This window comes from Marmota marmota, unplaced genomic scaffold (assembly GCF_001458135.2).
Source record: "Marmota marmota marmota unplaced genomic scaffold, marMar, whole genome shotgun sequence".
Classification (NCBI taxonomy): Eukaryota; Metazoa; Chordata; class Mammalia; order Rodentia; family Sciuridae; genus Marmota; species Marmota marmota.
The window spans coordinates 7,716,652-7,737,901 of NW_025999998.1; the positions used below are offsets into that span (position 1 = coordinate 7,716,652).

Sequence of the window (21,250 nt, forward strand, 5' to 3'; positions counted from 1 at the left end):
AGCACAACAGAAAGATATTTTTCTTTCTTTTTTCTTTTTTTGGCTAATGTGGGAAACTTTTGAGATTTCAAAAGATCAGTTCTCAAGAAATTTCTGATTCAGAGTTTCCAATTCTCATGGTTAAAAGTCCACACTTCTTGAGTGTTTTCCTAATCAAAATTTAGGTCATTTCAGTCTCTTCTGTCATTTGACCATTAAATAGATCTTTTTAAAATACTTAGTTGTTTTTTTTATTGGAATAGAAAACTTTATATCCTTTGCAAATAATTTAAGTGAGTCAAAATATTTTTAAAATCTATTTTTACAAAGGCAATAGAGCACAGAAAGAAAAATCAAATAATTTAATCCTATCATTGATGTTATATTCTTGGGAGCAGTTGGCCAAAAATGTAACTTCTTAATTTCTAATAGTAGACTATAATATTTTTATATCTACCATATAGTAGGAAACATGCAGAAATTAATTTTATGTTCTGAGTTCTTGAAGCATTTATTCATTAAATATCTAAAACTGCTCCCCATAGTGTGGAGCTAAGGGCACAGAGGAGGTAAAAGTACTACTGGCTGAATGACTTGTTGAGCAATTTCAGTAAGCACATTCCTTTTTATAAAATAGTCAGTTATCAGTGATGAATGAAGAAGCTTCTCATCATTTTATTACCACCATAAAAGTTTCTGTCACTTAGACCTATCCCAATTTCAGGTTTTAACAAATATTTGAAAAATATTGAATGAACTTATTGGTTTAGGTGACAGTTTTATCACACTGAGGTCTACTTACCAAATGAAGTAGAAAATAGTTATCCAAAAATTTTGAGTCAATTTTAATTTTTACCTTACTTTTCAACAAGTGAAAGATAAATACTATTATTCATAGATTCTAGTGTAAATAGATGTATAGAAAAAAAGAGAAAAAGAAAAAGGTGTGCACTTTGTTTCTTTTTAACTAAAGAAATGAAAATAGATTAAGAACTCAAAAATAATTAAAATGAAGAATTTATAAAGAAAATAGCCTTTGAGTACAAAACTAGTAATGAAAAAAGTGTTTTATCTAAGAGAGAAAATACCATAAATATATTCACAACTGGTATATGTTGCTGTAAGCAAAAACGTTTGAATGTTTTCATTTCCCAAAAAAGTATCTTAAGTATTGGGAACAAAATAGCTTAAAAGAAATTAAATAGCCCAAAATATAATTCTTGGATACTGTGAGAATTTCACAATAAGGTTAAAATTTCCTCAATGAGGACAATATAAATTCTATTTTATGTTATATTAGATATTATATACTTGTGTTTTCCCTTATTCCAGCATAAAGACTAACAGTCTTCGGTATCTTTTTCATTTTGCCTTTATTTTCATTTAGGTGCCTTGACCCAAGCCATTCGAAATTTTGCAAAAAGCCTTGAAGGTTGGCTTTCCAATGCCATGAACAATATTCCACAGAGAATGATACAAACCAAGGTACACTTTGTATCTGCTTTTTCTTTTGTCTTTAGAGAAAGTTCTCTTTAAGTGAAGAGTTATAATTCATTTGGTATATATCAGGAATATATAATATTAAACATAGCTTAAGATATGAATATTCTAGTCTAAAGATATTTTACTAGAGATATTTCACACTGCTTGCATTATGAATTTTCATCTCCAGGTAATCTTCTACTGGTCCTATTAGTTTAGGTTAACCTGTAAATATATCACCATATAAAGACTGGACTGATTCTGTACTTTATTTTAGATACCATAAATCCCATTTGCAGCTTTTAGTCCATTATTATATTCATTATCAGATTTCAATAATATATCTAGTCTTTCAGTTTAGAGACAAAGTTGATAAGCTGAAGTTCGTATAACAGACAAGTCTTTTGGGGAACAGAGGTAGTTTCTAGTTCTTTCTACTTTGGTTTAAGGTTTTCAATAAAGCTTTCTATCTCTCTCAGGCCTGGTAGCACACACCTATAATCCCAGCAGCTTGGGAGGCTGAGGCAGGAGGATTACAACTTCAAAGCCAGCCTTAATGATTTAGTGAGGCCCTGAGCAACTATGGAGACCTGTCTCTAGAGAAAATACATTTACAAAAGGCTGGAGATGTGACTCAGTGGGAAAACACCCCTGAATTCAATCTCCATTGTCAAAAATAAAAAATAAAAAAGCTTTCCATCTAGAAGGCAACATTTTATTTATGTGTCCACTAATATTTCATTTATTGCTCTACAGCTATGCTGATCATACAGTAGAGTTAGTTACATTTATATGTTTACATTTGAATTTTAAATTAAAGTTAAGTGAAATTAAAAACTTAGTTTGATAGTCACACTAACTATATTTCAGGTGCTCAATAACCCCATGTGGCTAGTGGCTACCATATCTGGAGCATTTCCATCATGGCAGAAAATTCTCTTCAAGCCACATGGAAATGAAAGGTGCTATTTGATTATGACAGAAGAATTCTTTCCAACTTGCATAATAAGTCATATATATAACAGTACCTCAAAAGGTGAAAGTACTTCATCCCCCAGTGTCATCAGAATGAATGTAGTAGCAATCTTGCTGCAACACTGTCCATCTCATTAACCTCCAAGGTTGATTTAGATGATTTTCCATGGTGGAAGGTACCCTCTGTCCTTCCACTGTCACTGATAGGCAGTCTTTTTTTAGCTGTGCTCTGTTCTATCAATGAAGATAATTTACCCTGAAGAAGCAGCTTTCCAATGACTCTGTCAGTGGGGATCAAAATGCCTGGGTTTATTGGAGTTTATGGAATTTCTGTGCAACCTTGAGTGAGCTACTTACCCTCTTTAAATCATAATGTGTGTCTAATAAGATAGTTATAACAGTTGAACAAGGTAATATATATGAGTCACTTTAACCCAGTGCCTGACATATAAAATGTACTCAATATAAAATACAAAAACATAAAAAAAAGAAGACGACTCTTCTTTGAGTATATTTGGGTACCACTGCAAGTTTCTTACAGTCCTAAAATATCTCACAATCAAGATAGAGCATTCTTTGTCCTGTGAACATCAATTCACTCAGCCAATTGACTTTATAGCTTGTTCCTTATATGTCCATAAACAATGAAATACCATATCTTCCTGTATATTTTAGTTTTTAACATATTTTAAAGGTAATCATTAGATCTACTGTATGTGCAACAAATCTCCATGAAATCATGAGAATTAGTTATCCAGACTGCTTTTTCTTTCTTTTTTTTTTCTGCATTATCTTTGATGTCTTTCAAAATAAACTGATTTATTCAAGTTTCAGCAAGAACAATGGTATATCTATCTAAAGTGGGGAATTATTGAGAATTTAGGAGTTTATTTTCAAACATATGAGAGAAGTTGAGAAAACTAAGGAGGAATGGTTAAGCATTCCAAGATAGCAGTCGTGGAAAGTATTACTAAGGTCTGAGAGAGTAAGAAGTGAGAGCCATGGCATTAGAAAATCCCCTCCTTCCCACAGGACCATAGTAGCCTTAGAAAAGGAAAGCAGGTTTTGTCCAAGCAGGAAGAAAGCAAAGATTGTGGGAATAAATACTCTGACCACTCTTCAATCATCCAGTCTCCTAACAGTGCTTCCAACTGGAAGCTAGAGGGCAAAGGACAAGGTTAATTTAGTCCATGTAGGTCTGCTTCTCTGGGCACAGAGCAGGATGGAGAGGAATGGAAAGCAAATTTTGAGGGGCAAATGGAAATTTCCTGGATAACCCTTTTAAAGAAATTCAAATTCTGAAAGAGTTGTTTTTGCTTGTCTTTGATGAATTTCTTAACTAATAAAAAATTATGAGTTCCCTTATTTTGCCTTAAAAGCATCCAAGTTGTTATAATAAAGGCCATAAGAGTGAATCTGATTGTTAGAATTCTGAAAAGTATTTTTTAATCCAATTTTAAAAATTGGACTCTCTGGTTGAGTTTTCCAAATTAAAAATATATATATATGTTTTTACCTGCCTATTTTTAATTGGCTGTCCAAAAAAAAAATGTGAAAAAAGAAATGAAAACCAACTTTTTTTCTACTTCCATAGACAAAATCATTTCTTGCTGTGGATGAGTAGTTACTTGCAAGATTGGTTTAATTAATGCTATGGAAGAGTGTGGGAGTTTGTTTTAGTCTTGACCTCAACATTCTCAAAAGGAAAATAATTCTTGGTTTAAGAGATTTAAATGCTATAATTTACAAGTAAACTCTCTCACCAAATGAATGGGAACTAAGTGTCAAAGGGAAACATTTAATTTTGGCAAGGGAAAAAAGATTTGAAGATTGCAGTGGTTTCTTCTTTTACTGAAGGAAAAAAATATTCTCAACTGACTGGGGTTTCTTTACAGGTTGCCGCTGTAAGTGCCTTTGCCCAGACTCTGCGAAGATACACATCACTCAATCACCTGGCCCAGGCAGCTCGTGCAGTACTTCAGAACACTTCTCAAATCAACCAGATGCTCAATGACCTCAACCGTGTCGACTTTGCCAATGTCCAGGTACTCCATTTTCTTACATGACATGTGTTTAAAAGAAAGATACCCAATTTGTTCTTCTAAATTAGGAACATCAATTTTTTTTTAAAGCCTCAAGTATACACAAGGAGCAGCTATACATTCATAGTGTCCTGAAAGAGGGGAGTTTTGCCCTTATTTGATTTTATTGCACCTGTGTTTTGTGGGTGTAGTCTGCTAAGATAAATAGTCCTAGAAGGCAGCATAATGTATCACCAGGGTTTGCTGAATAGTTAAAGGATAATGAAGGTCATGGTCACTGAAATTAGACAAGAAATTAACATCTTCCATTTATTATCTCTGGGATATTGGGAATGTTATTTAACTACTCGGGGCTTTGTTTTCCCACCTTAACATTTACGTTAGATTGTTTTTTACTTATTTAGTAATTTGCACCATGTCAAGCACAAGGATATTTGTTATTACAGTAATGCACCTTGAAAGAAACTAAAAACAATTCTATTTCAAACTTTACTAAAGATGCCTAGGGGGGATTTGGAAGATGGCGGCGAGGGGAGTGCATTACCCCCGTGTGCTGCTTCACTGTGTGGGAGTATGACAAGTCAGGACGGCTAAAGGATATCTTGTTAGGAATTTCCAGCAATAGTGGGGTGCTCCGGAACCTGGAGGAAGGATTTCCATCGCACGAGGATCGGCTACGGGGACTCAAACGCGAGAGGTTTGTCGCACGGAGGGTAACTGCTTATTCAGCAAATCGCCCCGCGGCTAGAGTCTGCAGTGTGCGCTGGGATAGAGACGCAGGGTTACAGCGCTGCAGTTTCTGCCAGCCGCGCAAGCACCGTACTCAGGGCTGAATTCTGGGTTCCAGACGGGGGAAGGAAGCGGTCCTTCTCGGTTCTACACACCGGTCAGTCCACAGAGGAGGCCAGCAGCCACCATCTTGGTAAACTGACGTCACGTCCCCTGTTTTCGACTGACCGCAACTCATTCAGCCATAGATCAGGTAATTCCAGGCTACAATTCGCCTGTGGCTTGCAAACAGATTGCTAGGGTTCTGCGCCTGGGTGCTTCTAAGAACCTGAGCCTATCGGAGCGAACGCCGAGCGCGGGGCGCCCGAGTTCCGGCTCCCGGAACCGCCCCGCGGAGGCTGCTTCATGAACCCTGCTCCTATCAGAGCATACAACAAGCACTAAGCAGCCGAACTCCGGCTCCCGGAACTGAGCCCGCGGGGACTGCTTCTTGGAGCTTACACGTGTTCGGAGAGGCCGAGCTTACACCGAGTTCGGAGAGGCCGAGTTCCGGCTCCCGGAACTTCCCTGGGCCGGGGCTGGGAGCCCGCGGAAACTGCTTCTCGGTAGGGGTCCTGCCGAGGGCCGGACAGGACTCACCCGTTGCTTTGGTTGCCCGGCAAAGGGAACGAAAGGCTGACATTCGCATACGATATCAACATGGCAGAGATCTGATGTCAGCAGAAAGCGGCGGAGGAGAGAACTCCATCAATACCAGCGGTGACATAAGCAGTTGGTCTCCTGGTAGGGGGGGTGAGGCACAGTCACCTGAGCCTCCTCAATTTGTCGTTGAGCCAGAGGGGAGAAGCCGGGCCGCCGCCAGCGCCCGGAGCAGGCCCAGCGGCTCGCCAGCGTGGTGACCGCGTGACCCCAATTGGAGAGGGGGTGGGAGCGGAGCCGCCACTTGCACCCGCAAGGTGGGCAGACCCGCGACCCAGTGGTACATGGGCGTGGTAGGAGGGGCAGGGCAGAGCCGCCGTTCGCGCTTGCAAGGTAAACAGACCTGTGACAGCCGGGCGGGTCAGGCCCAGTGGCCTGCCAGTGTGGTACACATGTCACCCCAACTGGAGTAGGGGCAGAGCAGATCCTTCTCCCACGCCCGGATCAGGCCCTGCCGGTGGGGTGGTCACGTGACCCAAATTGGTGTGGGGGCGGAGCGGAACCGCCACTCGTGCCCGCAGGGTGAGCAGACCAGTGATCAAACTGCAGATCAAACCCAGGGGTCCGCAGGCGTGGTAGGAGGGGCAGGGCAGATCCGCTGCCCGCGCCTCCAAGGTAGGCAGACCTACAACAGACCGGCGGATCAGGCCCAGGAGCCTGCCGGCGTGGTACAAACACCACCCTAATTGGAGTAGTGACAGAACAGAGTCGCCGCCCGTGCCAGGAACAGGCCCAGCGTCCTGCAGGCGGGGTAGTCACGACACCCCATTTGGAATAGGGGCAGAGTAGAACCGCCGCCCGTGTCTGCAGGGTAGGCAAACCTGCAACCGACTGGCGGATCAGAACCGGTGGCCTGCCGGCGTGGTACACTCCTCACCCCAATTGGAGTAGGGGCAGAACAGAGCCGCCGCCAGTTCCCAGAACAGGCACAGCGACCTGCTGGCGTGGTAGCCACGACACCCCAATTGAAATAAGGAGACAGCAGAGCCGCCGCCCGCACCTGCAGGAAAGATACGCAAGCAGTATGAAAAGACAAGGAAAGAAAGGACCACAAGCAATGCAGGTCAACGCAACTTTAGAAGAGGTAACAGCTGCAGCAGATGGAATGTCAGATAAAGAATTCAGGATATACATGCTTCAGATGATCTGGAGTATCAAGGAAGACATTAAACAGCAAAATCAGACAATGAAAGATCACTTCGACAACGAATTACGCAAACAAATCCAGGAAGCAAAGGATCAACTATACAGGGAGATAGAGGTTATAAAAAACAAACAATCAGAAATCCTAGAAATGCAGGAAGCAATAAACCAACTTAAAAACTCAATGGAGAATACTACCAGCAGAGTAGAACACTTAGAAGATAGAACATCAGACAATGAAGACAAAGTATTTCAACTGGAAAAGAACATAGACAGCTCAGCAAGACTGTTAAGAAACCATGAGCAGAACATCCAAGAAATATGGGATAACATTAAGAGACCAAACTTAAGAGTCATTGGGATACAGGAAGGTACAGAGCTCCAAACCAAAGGAATGAGCAGTCTATTCAATGAAATAATACGAGAAAACTTCCCAGACTTGAAGAATGAGACAGAATCCCAAATCCTAGAAGCCTACAGGACGCCGAATGTGCAAAATCATAAGAGATCCACACCTAGACACATTATAATGAAGATGCCCAACATACAGAATAAGGAGAGAATTTTAAAAGCTACAAGAGAAAGGAAGCAGATTACATTTAGGGGTAAGCCAATCAGGATAACAGCTGATCTTTCAACACAGACTCTGAAAGCTAGAAGATCCTGGAATAACATATTTCAAACACTGAAAGAAAATGGGTTCCAACCAAGAATTGTGTATCCAGCGAAATTAAGCTTCAGGATGGAAGATGAAATTAAAACCTTCCACGATAAACAAAAGTTTAAAGAATTCGCAGCTAGAAAACCATCTCTTCAAAACATCCTCGCCAAAGCATTACAGGAAGAGGAAATGGAAAATAACAATGAAAACCAACAGTGGGAGGTAGGACAGTAAAGGGGGGGGAAATAATCAAAGAGGAAAACAAACCATGTTTAGTAACAGAAATAAACAAATATGGCTGGAAGAACAACCCATATCTCAATAATAACCCTAAATGTTAATGGCTTAAACTCACCAATTAAGAGACACAGGCTAGTAGAATGGATCACAAAACAAGACCCAACAATATGCTGCCTACAGGAGACGCATTTGATAGGAAAAGACATACATAGGCTGAAGGTGAAAGGTTGGGAAAAATCATATCACTCATATGGACTTCGGAAACAAGCAGGAGTGTCCATACTCATATCAAATAAAATAGATTTCAAGCCAAAGTTAATCAAAAGGGATAAAGAGGGACACTACATACTGCTTAAGGGAACCATACACCAACAAGACATAACAATCATAAATATTTATGCCCCAAACAATGGTGCAGCTATGTTCGTCAAACAAACTCTTCTCAAGTTCAAGAGTCTAATAGACCACCATACCATAATCATGGGAGACTTCAACACACCTCTCTCGCCACTGGACAGATCTTCCAAACAAAAGTTGAATAAGGAAACTATAGAACTCAATAACACTATTAATAACCTAGACCTAATTGACATATATAGAGTATACCACCCAACATCAAGCAGTTACACTTTTTTCTCAGCAGCACATGGATCCTTCTCAAAAATAGATCATATATTATGTCACAGGGCAACTCTTAGACAATATAAAGGAGTAGAGATAATACCATGCATCTTATCTGATCATAATGGAATGAAACTGAAAATCAACGATAAAAGAAGGAAGGAAAAAGCATACATCACTTGGAGAATGAACAATAGGTTACTGAATGATCAATGGGTTATAGAAGACATCAAGGAGGAAATTAAAAAATTCTTAGAGATAAATGAAAACACAGACACAACATATCGGAATCTATGGGACACATTGAAAGCAGTTCTAAGAGGAAAATTCATTGCTTGGAGTTCATTCCTTAAAAAAAGAAAAAACCAACAAATAAATGATCTCATACTTCATCTCAAAATCCTTGAAAAAGAAGAGCAAAACAACAGCAAAAGAAGTAGAAGGCAAGAAATAATTAAAATCAGAGCTGAAATTAATGAAATCGAAACAAAAGAAACAATTGAAAAAATTGACAAAACTAAAAGTTGGTTCTTTGAAAAAATAAACAAAATCGACAGACCCTTAGCGATGCTAGCGAAGAGAAGAAGAGAGAGAACTCAAATTACTAGCATACGGGATGAAAAAGGCAATATCACAACAGACACTTCAGAAATACAGAAGATAATCAAAAACTATTTTGAATCCTTATACTCCAATAAATTAGAAGATAGTGAAGGCATAGATAAATTTCTTAAGTCATATGATCTGCCCAGATTGAGTCAGGAGGATATAGACAACCTAAACAGACCAATATCAATTGAGGAAATAGAAGAAACCATCAAAAGACTACCAACTAAGAAAAGCCCAGGACCGGATGGGTATACAGCAGAGTTTTACAAAACCTTTAAAGAGGAACTAATACCAATACTTTTCAAGCTACTTCAGGAAATAGAAAAAGAGGGAGAACTTCCAAATTCATTCTACGAGGCCAACATCACCCTGATACCTAAACCAGACAAAGACACTTCAAAGAAAGAAAACTACAGACCAATATCTCTAATGAACCTAGATGCAAAAATCCTCAATAAAATTCTGGCGAATCGGATACAAAAACATATCAAAAAAATTGTACACCATGATCAAGTAGGATTCATCCCTGGGATGCAAGGCTGGTTCAATATACGGAAATCAATAAATGTTATTCACCACATCAATAGACTTAAAAATAAGAACCATATGATCATCTCGATAGATGCGGAAAAAGCATTCGACAAAGTACAGCATCCCTTTATGTTCAAAACTCTAGAAAAACTAGGGATAACAGGAACATACCTCAATATTGTAAAAGCAATCTATGCTAAGCCTCAGGCTAGCATCATTCTGAATGGAGAAAAACTGAAGGCATTCCCTCTAAAATCTGGAACAAGACAGGGATGCCCTCTCTCTCCACTTCTGTTCAACATAGTTCTCGAAACACTGGCCAGAGCAATTAGACAGACGAAAGAAATTAAAGGCATCAAAATAGGAAAAGAAGAACTTAAATTATCACTATTTGCAGATGATATGATTCTATACCTAGCAGACCCAAAAGGCTCTACAAAGAAACTATTAGAGCTAATAAATGAATTCAGCAAAGTGGCAGGATATAAAATCAACACGCATAAATCAAAGGCATTCCTGTATATCAGCGACAAATCCTCTGAAATGGAAATGAGGACAACCACTCCATTCACAATATCTTCAAAAAAAATAAAATACTTGGGAATCAACCTAACAAAAGAGGTGAAAGACTTATACAATGAAAACTACAGAACCCTAAAGAGAGAAATAGAAGAAGATCTTAGAAGATGGAAAAATATACCCTGTTCATGGATAGGCAGAACTAACATCATCAAAATGGCGATATTACCAAAAGTTCTCTATAGGTTTAATGCAATGCCAATCAAAATCCCAACGGCATTTCTTGTAGAAATAGAGAAAGCAATCATGAAATTCATATGGAAAAATAAAAGACCCAGAATAGCAAAAACAATGCTAAGCAGGAAGTGTGAATCAGGCGGTATAGCGATACCAGACTTCAAACTATACTACAGAGCAATAGTAACAAAAACAGCATGGTACTGGTACCAAAACAGGCGGGTGGACCAATGGTACAGAATAGAGGACACAGAAACCAATCCACAAAACTACAACTATCTTATATTTGATAAAGGGGCTAAAAGCATGCAATGGAGGAAGGATAGCATCTTCAACAAATGGTGCTGGGAAAACTGGAAATCCATATGCAACAAAATGAAACTGAATCCCTTTCTCTCGCCATGCACAAAAGTTAATTCAAAATGGATCAAGGAGCTTGATATCAAATCAGAGACACGCCGTCTGATAGAAGAAAAAGTTGGCTACGATCTACATACTGTGGGGTCGGGCTCCAAATTCCTCAATAGGACACCCATAGCACAAAAGTTAATAACTAGAATCAACAAATGGGACTTACTCAAACTAAAAAGTTTTTTCTCAGCAAAAGAAACAATAAGAGAGGTAAATAGGGAGCCTACACCCTGGGAACAAATCTTTACTCCTCACACTTCAGATAGAGCCCTAATATCCAGAGTATACAAAGAACTCAAAAAATTAGACAATAAGAGAACAAACAACCCAATCAACAAATGGGCCAAGGACCTGAACAGACACTTCTCAGAGGAGGACATACAGTCAATCAACAAGTACATGAAAAAATGCTCACCATCTCTAGCTGTCAGAGAAATGCAAATCAAAACCACCCTAAGATACCATCTCACTCCAGTAAGATTGGCAGCCATTATGAAGTCAAACAACAACAAGTGCTGGCGAGGATGTGGGGAAAAGGGTACACTTGTACATTGCTGGTGGGACTGCAAATTGGTGCAGCCAATTTGGAAAGCAGTATGGAGATTTCTTGGAAAGCTGGGAATGGAGCCACCATTTGACCCAGCTATTCCCCTTCTTGGTCTATTCCCTAAAGACCTAAAAAGAGCATGCTACAGGGACACTGCTACATCGATGTTCATAGCAGCACAATTCACAATAGCAAGACTGTGGAACCAACCTAGATGCCCTTCAATAGACGAATGGATAAAAAAAATGTGGCATTTATACACAATGGAGTATTACTCTGCATTAAAAAATGACAAAATCATAGAATTTACAGGGAAATGGATGGCATTAGAGCAGATTATGCTAAGTGAAGCTAGCCAATCCCTAAAAAACAAATGCCAAATGTCTTCTTTGATATAAGGAGAGTAACTAAGAACAGAGTAGGGACGAAGAGCAGGAGAAGAAGATTAACATTTAACAGGGATGAGAGGTGGGAGGGAAAGGGAGAGAGAAGGGAAATTGCATGGTAATGGAAGGAGACCCTCAGGGTTATACAGTGGAGGGGGTAGAGAGAGAGGAGGGGAGGGGAGGGGAGAGGTGGGGAGGGGGGAGGGTGGAGGATGGGAAAGGCAGCGGAGCACAACAGACACTAGTATGGCAATTTGTAAATCAATGGATGTGTAACTGATGTGATTCTGCAATCTGTATATGGGGTAAAAATGGGAGCTCATAACCCACTTGAATCAAAGTGTGAAATATGATATATCAAGAACTATGTAATGTTTTGAACAGCCAACAATAAAAAAAAAAAAAAAAAAAAGATGCCTAGGAAGTATTCTTCACTTGAAAAGAATAACATACAATAAATAGGGCTTCTTTGATAGTTTAAATGAAAAATATTTTAACCTTATGATCAAACCTTAAAAACCGATAGTTTAGGAATATTATTATAGAGTTCTAACAGATATTTTATTTCTGATAAAAAATAATAAAGCTAATTGTTACCATATAAAGATAATACCATTGTTGACATTGATCAAATTATATTGTTATATTGTATGCATATACAAATATGTAACAAAAAATCTCATGAATATGTACAACTGAAATATACCAATAAAAAATAATACCATTATTGATCTAAAGCATAAGCAACAAAGGAAAAAATTTCATAACTGAATATAATCAATTTAAATAGTTCAAAAAATACCACCAAGAAAGTATAATGACAACCCATAGAATGTCAGATAAATTTTGCAAATCATATAGGATTTGTGTAGCATATACAAAATAAAGGATTGATGAAGGATTTGTGTAGAATATTGAAGAACTATTACAACCCAATAATAGAAATTCAACCTGATTAAAAAATGGCAAAAATTCAAGTAGACATTTCTTTAAAGAAAATATACAAATGTCCTCTAATCATAGGAAAAGATGCTTTACATCATTAGCCACCAGGGAAATGCAAGTCAAAAAACATAAGGATATACCACTTCACACACACTAGAATGAATATAGGAAAAAAGAAAAAAATCCTTAATCAGTTTTGGTAAGGATGTGGAAAAATTAGTGGGATCTCATACATTGCTGATAGAAATGCAAAAAGCTGCATCCACTTTGGAATTTTGGGCATTTCCTCAGAAAGATAAACAGAGTAATTGTGTGACTTAGCAATTCTACTACTTGGGATATACCAAGAGAAATGAAAACATATCCATATGAAAAATTATACAAATTGAGTATGCCTTATCCAAAATGCTTGGAACAAGAACTATTTCAGATTTGAGAGTTTTTCAGAATTTTGAAATATTTGAATAGACTTTACCACTTGAGTGTTCCTAATCCAATAATCTGAAATCTGAAATGCCCCAAAGTCTGAAACTTTCTAAGCATGGAATACTTAATACTTTTCAGATATTAGAACATTTCAGATTTTAGACTTTCAAATTAGAAATAGTCAGCCTGTACTTAGGTGTTCATAACATCATTATTCATATGAGCCGTATAGTTCACACGTCCATCAACTGATGAAAAGATAAGCAAATGTTGTATGTCTACATAATGGAATATTATTGGGACATAAAAAGAAAAGAAGCCGTTTTCTACCACAACATAAACTAACCTGAAAAACAGAAGCTGAGTACAAAGGACTACCTGCTTGATTCCATTTCTATAAAAGTCTCTGAATAGGTATATTATAGAGACAGAAAGTAGATTGGTAATTGTTTAGGGCTGGGGGCTTAAGGAGATTGGGAGGCAACAGATACAAGGGAAGTGGGATTTCCTCTGGGTGAAATGAGAAGGTTTTAAAATTGATAGTGGAGTGGGATGCAAAACTATGAATATACTAAAAAAAGACTTATAACTGTATTATTTAAATGGGTAAATTGTATGTTATGTGAATTATTTCTCAACAAAGCTGTTGAAAATACTGTGTTTAACAAAAAAATATTAATGACTACATCTCTACATATGGCCTAGTTTTATCACCTAAAATATGTTAAGAGTACTGTTTGGGCTTGGTCCATTTTTAGGGTACAATAAATTAGTTATGTTCATTGTGACTTTCATGGATTGGGTTCAAATTTTTGGTGTATATAACTTTTTTTCAATCTGTCGATTGATCTCTATATGCAAATATACACATATCCATATACACATGCAAACACATAACCATTATAAGAACAAACCATCTTGGGTTTACAAATCTATTATTTACACATTTCAGTGGATTTACATTAAATGATTTACTGAGAATGACTACCAGAAATTGCCTTAAAATCTGTATTCTGATGTTTATTTCAAATATGTTTAAAAGTACCTTAAGAAAAGTTAAAGTAGCAAGATAATTTCTAATTTCAGAAAGTAATTTAAGCTCCATAACAGAAAAAATATTTCTAATAATAGTTTCTAATAATATCTGAAAATGTTGCTAAATGTTTTATTAGCATCTTTTTCACATATGTAATTGTACATGTCTACAGTCTTATGAAGTATTGATACAAAGGAGTTCTTTCCTGGTTATATATACCAATCTTGAGAACACCTTTGCATATAAATGCTCAATGATATGTCTGCTCTACTACTTATCATCCACCCAGCAACTTGGAGGCTACCCTAACCTTTTTCTTCCTCTGATGTAAATTATCAAGTTTATTTGAGTCCACTATGTCAGTCATCCATGCTGAAACCTATCTATTAAGCACCTAATCTCCAAAACATTTTCTTTTCTTCAGAGGACTGTGAATATAATGGTGAGCTATTCATTTCACCCTACATTTTACTTGTCTCAGCTCTCTTCATTTTAATGAGTGGTCTCTTGCTCCAGGAAGCATATTTTGTCTTTAACTCTCCTGCTTTTTTCCTTTTCTGTTCTGAGCTTTTCCAGATTTCCCCAGGGTCCCTGCTTCCCATTCCATCATTATCACTATCCCCTATTCATTTGAGATATGTTCCTGTATATTCTAAGATTAACCTTAGTAAGATTGACAAATGTAAGGGTAATGCTCTTGGAATAAGGAGACTTTAATTTGAAATGTAGGAGTCAATATTATAACATACTAAGAGCTTGAAAGTTTCTTTCAGGATTGGATACCCATAAATCTCTTTCTCTACTTCATTCTCCTCTAATTAAATCATCTTTCCTCATGCATTCAAGATAATTTTTCTATTGCAGTATAATTGGTTTTCTTTCTCCCTTAATTGATAGTATTACAGAGGTATAGTTCTCTGGTTTTTTGAGCATAAATTGTTAGTTTTTCATCTATATTATGTGTTAAATGAATTGGATGTTGTGAACTGATAACCTAACTATTGTATATACTTGAATTTCTATATTTAAAAAGCATTCTGATTTTGAAGTTCCTGACTACTTATCTTTTGGGATATAATTTTTATGTAAGTTAAGAATATCTTTAAGTGTTCATCCTTAGCTTTTTCAACTATAAAATGGAAATGTCTAAATTTCTTTCACAAAAAAATATTTACAGTGTCATCCATTGTTAGCATGTATTCAGTCTAGGGGGTAGTAAAATGAAGCATAGTATAAAAATAGTTTGAAAAGCCAGATGATTGTACTGTGGTTTTATTCTCTAAATTAGGTATTAGGTTATCATCGTCTCTTGGCAAAAACTAATTTCCACATATATAGTGAGTTTGAAATGGTATTTTTCCATGGTACCAGTAAGTTCTTTACTCTCCTTTATCAATGCACAAGTCAAAAAACAACCTCCCCTACAGGGTAAGCATTTCAGTTTGCAAGATGTAAATGTTCTAGAGATCTCTTGCACAACAAAGTACATATATTAATACTACTATGCTGTACACTGAGAAATGATTAAGATGGTAAATGTTATGTGTTTTTATCACAATGAAAAAATGCTTAGACATTCATGAAAAACCATACATAACCTTTCCCTATAACTTTTCTCCATGCATTTAATTATTTCATTGGTAATCTTATGGACTCTTAAATTGATATAAAATTTCTGGAAATCATTTTATACTGTATATTAATATATCAACCTATTCTTATGTAGATTTGTCATACAGAAATAAGTGAAAAAGTAAGTAAAAATATAGTTACAAGATTGCTAATTCCAGCTTTACATTTAATAGTAAAATTTTGGAGCAAACAAATGTCTACGTATACAGGATTGGTTATATAAAAATTCATTCACTCAACAGTAAGTATAGCTGTATATTTGCCTACATGGAATGACAGTTACATATCATTAAATAGGATATCTTATAATCCTCTTTTATTTTAGTTATTTGCATATGCATATGCATAAATAATATAAAATATACATAAATATGTGTAAGTATTTAGAATAAGTATATTACAAATATAAAATATAAATACATGTGTACATAATATAGCATATGCACATATTATGAAATATTCATAGACACATATTTATATGCAATTAAAGCTTGAAATGTTTATACATCAACATATAGCTATCTTTTGTCTTTTTAGGTATTCTTAATATTTTGCACCTTTTTCCTTATTTATATTTTCAATTTTTCTATAATAGTATTATAGTGTATTCACAATATTTAAAAGTAATATTTAGGAGGTAACATTCAGAAGAACTGATGATTAATTAGAGAAAAGAAAGAATGATAGTACATGATATTATCAGTCAAGACATGGAAAGCTCTGTAGTAGGTTTCCGTGGAAAAATAAAATGAATTGAATTTGGGGAAATCTGCATTTGAAATGTCTCTAGGTTGAAATGACCCTTGAATAAGTAAAGTCTATAAGATCAGATGAGATGCTAGAACTAAAAGAATGAGATTAGAGTTTTATTCTGTTGAAATTGTCAAATTGAATGAATTTGTTCTCCAAGAACATAGAATAAAAGCTATTGACACTGTTTTTAGAAAAATACATATTTAATGGAATATTACTCAGCATTAAAAGAGAATAAAATCATGGCATTTGCAAGTAAGTGGATGGAATTGGAGAATATTATGCTAAGTGAAGTAAGCCAATCCCAAAAAACAAATTCTGAATGTTTTCTCTGATGTGAAGTGCTGATCCATAAAGGGGAGGCAGGAGGAGCATGGGAGAAATGGATGAAGTTTGGATAGGGCAAAGGGGAGGGAGGAGGAAGGAGGGAACTTGGGGGTAGGAAAGATGGTGGAATGAGATGGACATCATTACTCTAAGTACATGTATGAAGAAATGAATGGTGTGACTCTACTTTGTGTATAACCAGAGACATGAAAAATTGTGTTCTGTATGTGTAATGTGAATTGAAATGCATTCTGCTGTCATATATTGTTAGATTAAATAAATTAATTAATTTTAAAATATTACATATATGTAGTGTCTTATGTTTAGAATTAGGACCTTCAGACACCTGTTCAAGAAACTCATCTTGGAAAAGTTATCTGGGCATAATAAACCCACTTTCAAAATACTTGTTAAATTTGTTTTTCTAATTTTATGTTTAGAAAAACAAGCCCACAAAGATTTAAATTAATTGCTTGAGGTCAGTTTAGTTGATTCAGAGCTGAGATATTAAAATCTGTTTTTTTTCAATCAGTTAAATAAATATTATTTTACCAAATAATTATATTTTAGCCTTGAGAGAATAGTTCTTTTTAAAAATTTTTAAATAAAACATAGCACTAGAAACATCATAGAACTTAAGGCAAGTACTGAAAAGTAATTGTAAAAGTTCTTATTTTCCTTACTATGGCCAAACATGAAACTTTCTGACCAGAATAAGAAGGAAAATTGCAATATCCAAATTATTTTGGCAGGTAGCATGTCAACATTTTCACAAAAGAGGAGTTGTTGTTTTCAGTTCTGTGGACTAATTTGCATTCATAGTTTTGCTTTGATAACCCTTGAGATTTCTGTTCCCAATCTCCAAATTCCCACAGCATATGCTTCTACCTAGTACCATTCAGTGTTCGCTTTTATTTTAATCATAAGGGACCACTTTTGGACAGTTGAATCTATGTATTCATCTGATTTATTTTAAATCCTCTTATATGAATCATTTTTAAAGTTTTATATGATGGGGAATGAGAAATTTTGAAGGCAGTATTAAAAGCATAAGATGAAACAACTTGGATACTATAGGTTCATAATTCTACTTTTCTTAAGTAGTCATGTATTCTAATTTCTTACACACAACTAATGTGGAAATACCAAGTTGTACTTTTATTTTTTTTTTCAAATAAAACTTTTAAGTCACATAACTTTTTCACATACCATAATGAGCAAGAGCAGTATTAATCCATTCATGCTGATAAAAGTTTTTTTTTTTAATCTACAAGTTAATTTCCTTCACCTATTTAACTCTTTGAAGCTATTATTGTAATTTCCCACTTGTGTCTGCTCTGTGTACTGACAGTCAATGAAAAGATGCTGAGTTGAAATTTTCCTTTGCTCTCTGTGAACTGTCCCAGGAGCAGGCTTCCTGGGTGTGCCAGTGTGATGACAACATGGTTCAGAGACTAGAAACAGACTTCAAGATGACTCTTCAGCAGCAGAGCACACTGGAGCAGTGGGCTGCATGGCTTGACAATGTAATGATGCAAGCCCTGAAACCCTATGAAGGAAGACCCAGCTTTCCTAAAGCCGCCAGGCAGTTTCTACTGAAATGGTCTTTCTACAGGTATCATCTTAATTTTCCCTAAGTTTTCTTCATAGTGTATGTGTATGTGTGCGTGTGTGTGCGCGCTCACGCACGTGCACACACTTTTCAGACAAAAGAAATGAGTTTAGACTTTATGGGAACTTTCTGTTGTAACTATCTTCAGCCCAATCCATGTATTACAACATCATGATACTGAAGCAGATTTAAGGAAGTTACTTTGGTGTTCTAGGAAAGGAAATCCTAGGACTTAAAGCCCTAGAAGACCTCAGAAGGGATAATCTGAGATTCTATTTTGGGATAGGTTCAGCAATAGTCAGAAAAAATATACAGCCCTTAATGCAACATGTATTAATCTTGAGCATTAACACTATTATTGTTTTGCTCTCATGTTCAGTGATCCTCAAACTGTGATCCCTATGCCAGTAGCATCAATATCACTTGGAAACATGTTAAAAATGCAAATCTTTAGTCTCTTCTCCAAGCCTAGCTAAATCAGAATCTTTGGAGGTAAGGCCTAACAAACCGTGTTTTGAAACCTTCCAGATAATTCTGATGCATGCTCCAGACCAATCAATTAATCAATCAATTACAACTGTTGTCAAACCTGGCTACATATCAGAAATCAGAATTAATATTAAAAAAAAAACAGAGGGGAACCAAAGAAGGGAGAGAGGATAGGAATAGGAAAGACAGTAGAATTAATCTGGTAAATGTTCTATGTATACATATGAAATTACTTAAATGAACCCCACCAGCATGCCCACCCCACAAAAATGGGGTTTTAAGTAGAGTAAGATATATCCTAGGCTTGTATAATTTTATCAGAATGGATTGTACTGTCATGTATAACTAAGAAGAACCAATAAAATAAAATTTTTAAAAAATATAGGTGCCTCCTGAGACCTACTAAATCAAAGTCTTGGTGGTCAGGAAGTAGTGATTAGGAGTGGGGATAGTCAGGATTGGGCCTTTTTCTTTTTTCCCTCCAGAATGCTATCTTGGTTGTTCTGATGCACAGCCAGTAATCTGGTAGATAGTAACATAGCTTACTGATAGGATGAATCACTTTTTGACTAAAATAATGTAGATAGAAATTAATATTTCTGTACAAATAGAAGTACCCCCAAAAGAGAAAGGATTTACTGATTATAGGATGTGTGATAGCAAATCAAATTGAGATGAGCAGCTGACAAAAGCTCTACCAAAGAGTTAAAAACATCATCTTTGACCTGTATTGGTTAACATTTATTCCATATATATGTGGAATGGAATTGACAGATGAAGTTATATTTTACAAGTTAGATAACTTATATTATTAATCCTGGCATTTGTTCTTGTGGTAAGAGTTCATATTTTTACTTCTTTAAATAAAGACAGCCCCCACTGACTTAAGCCTGAAAGCTATACCTACTTAGAGATATGGTTTATCTCTAGTTTAGATCTTGTGCAACTATGAACATATCAGAAAATAGTAACCATAGGACATACCCATGTTTATGACTGTGGGTATACTGTGGTCATTGTCTGAGCATCATTGGTGAGTCCAAAGCTAGAGATAAGGAAGGAAAGCATACAAATAAGTAATAACAATTTAGTAACTAACACCAGTTGTGAACCAGTAAATCCAGACTCTTTTTTAGAACTTGTACCTTGTTTTACCCACCTTTATGAAAATGGAACCCAGAGGTCTTTTAATTTTTGTTACTTGCTTTTTTACATTAAGTGACTTTTCTTTCTCAACTAACTTTATTCTTACTTCTTAAACTGAAGTAAAGGTACAGATTCACTGGATATCTAGTTTGCTTATCCTTAATTCCTAAAAATTATCTTCTAGTGTGTAGCCTAGGGTAAAATGCAGTGAAGGAAAGTCTGAAAGTGTTTTGCTATTGTTTGGTTTTTTGTTTCTGCAATGGAATATATAATGTATATAATTCCATAGTTCTGCTTCATCTCTTTAGCTCACATAGTTTGAGAGTATAATATCACGATGTTGCCAGAATCCGTGACCCACTGGTGTGCTTTAGTGAAGGCACTTCTAGGTTAACAAGAAATGTTAGTTTTTCCTCAGTATACAGGGAAGTCTTGGAAAGCATCGTCATTATGTGCTCAAAGTAAATGCAGCAATAGTAGTGGTCATGGTAGAATTCAATATTCATATTTGGGAACACTTCTTGAGAATATTTCAGGTATTTTCCCCATTTGCTCAAGGGTCAATATTTTATTCAGGTCTTTTCCCCAGAAAATAGTATAAATGGTATATGTGTTCCAGGAATGATTGATCTAACAACAGCAACACTGATTGGCTCTTCCAAAATGTAAATGATCAAAGCAGAGACCATCCTCTGCATTAGAAAAAGCAAGGAGGTAGTTTTTTTTTGTTTGTTTGTTTTTCCATCCTTCTTCTTCTTCCTCCTCCTCCCCCAATTCTCTTCCTCCTCCTCCTAGCTTTCTATGCTGTTGCTGTCAGGCTTGCTGTTACTCATTCCTATGGGTTTCTCCCCCTATATTTAGCTGATATTATTTTAGAAACACACCCCTGGAGCCTTGGTTTCCACAGAGATCTGTTGCAGGTATCTTGAAAGGAGGAAAAAAATATTTCTTGTTCTCTGTAGATATGCAAACCCCGTAGATCATTACTTGCTAGCCTTGTGTCCTCCCTGAGTTGGGTATAATTGGCTTGTTATTATTAGACACTATTATGGTTATTATTTTCATTTCAAAAG

General features: G+C 36.2%; 1 protein-coding gene across 1 annotated transcript in view; it reads left to right on the forward strand.

Annotated features, from left to right (window-relative positions):
- Positions 1-21,250, forward strand: part of Rfx3 (regulatory factor X3) — a 211,380-nt gene that overhangs the window by 153,420 nt on the left and 36,710 nt on the right. Inside the window, exons 9-11 of the mRNA XM_048806776.1 lie at positions 1,327-1,464; positions 4,332-4,481; positions 18,337-18,545. Of these exons, the coding sequence (XP_048662733.1) occupies positions 1,327-1,464; positions 4,332-4,481; positions 18,337-18,545 (497 nt within the window). The remainder of the gene's footprint in view (positions 1-1,326; positions 1,465-4,331; positions 4,482-18,336; positions 18,546-21,250) is intronic.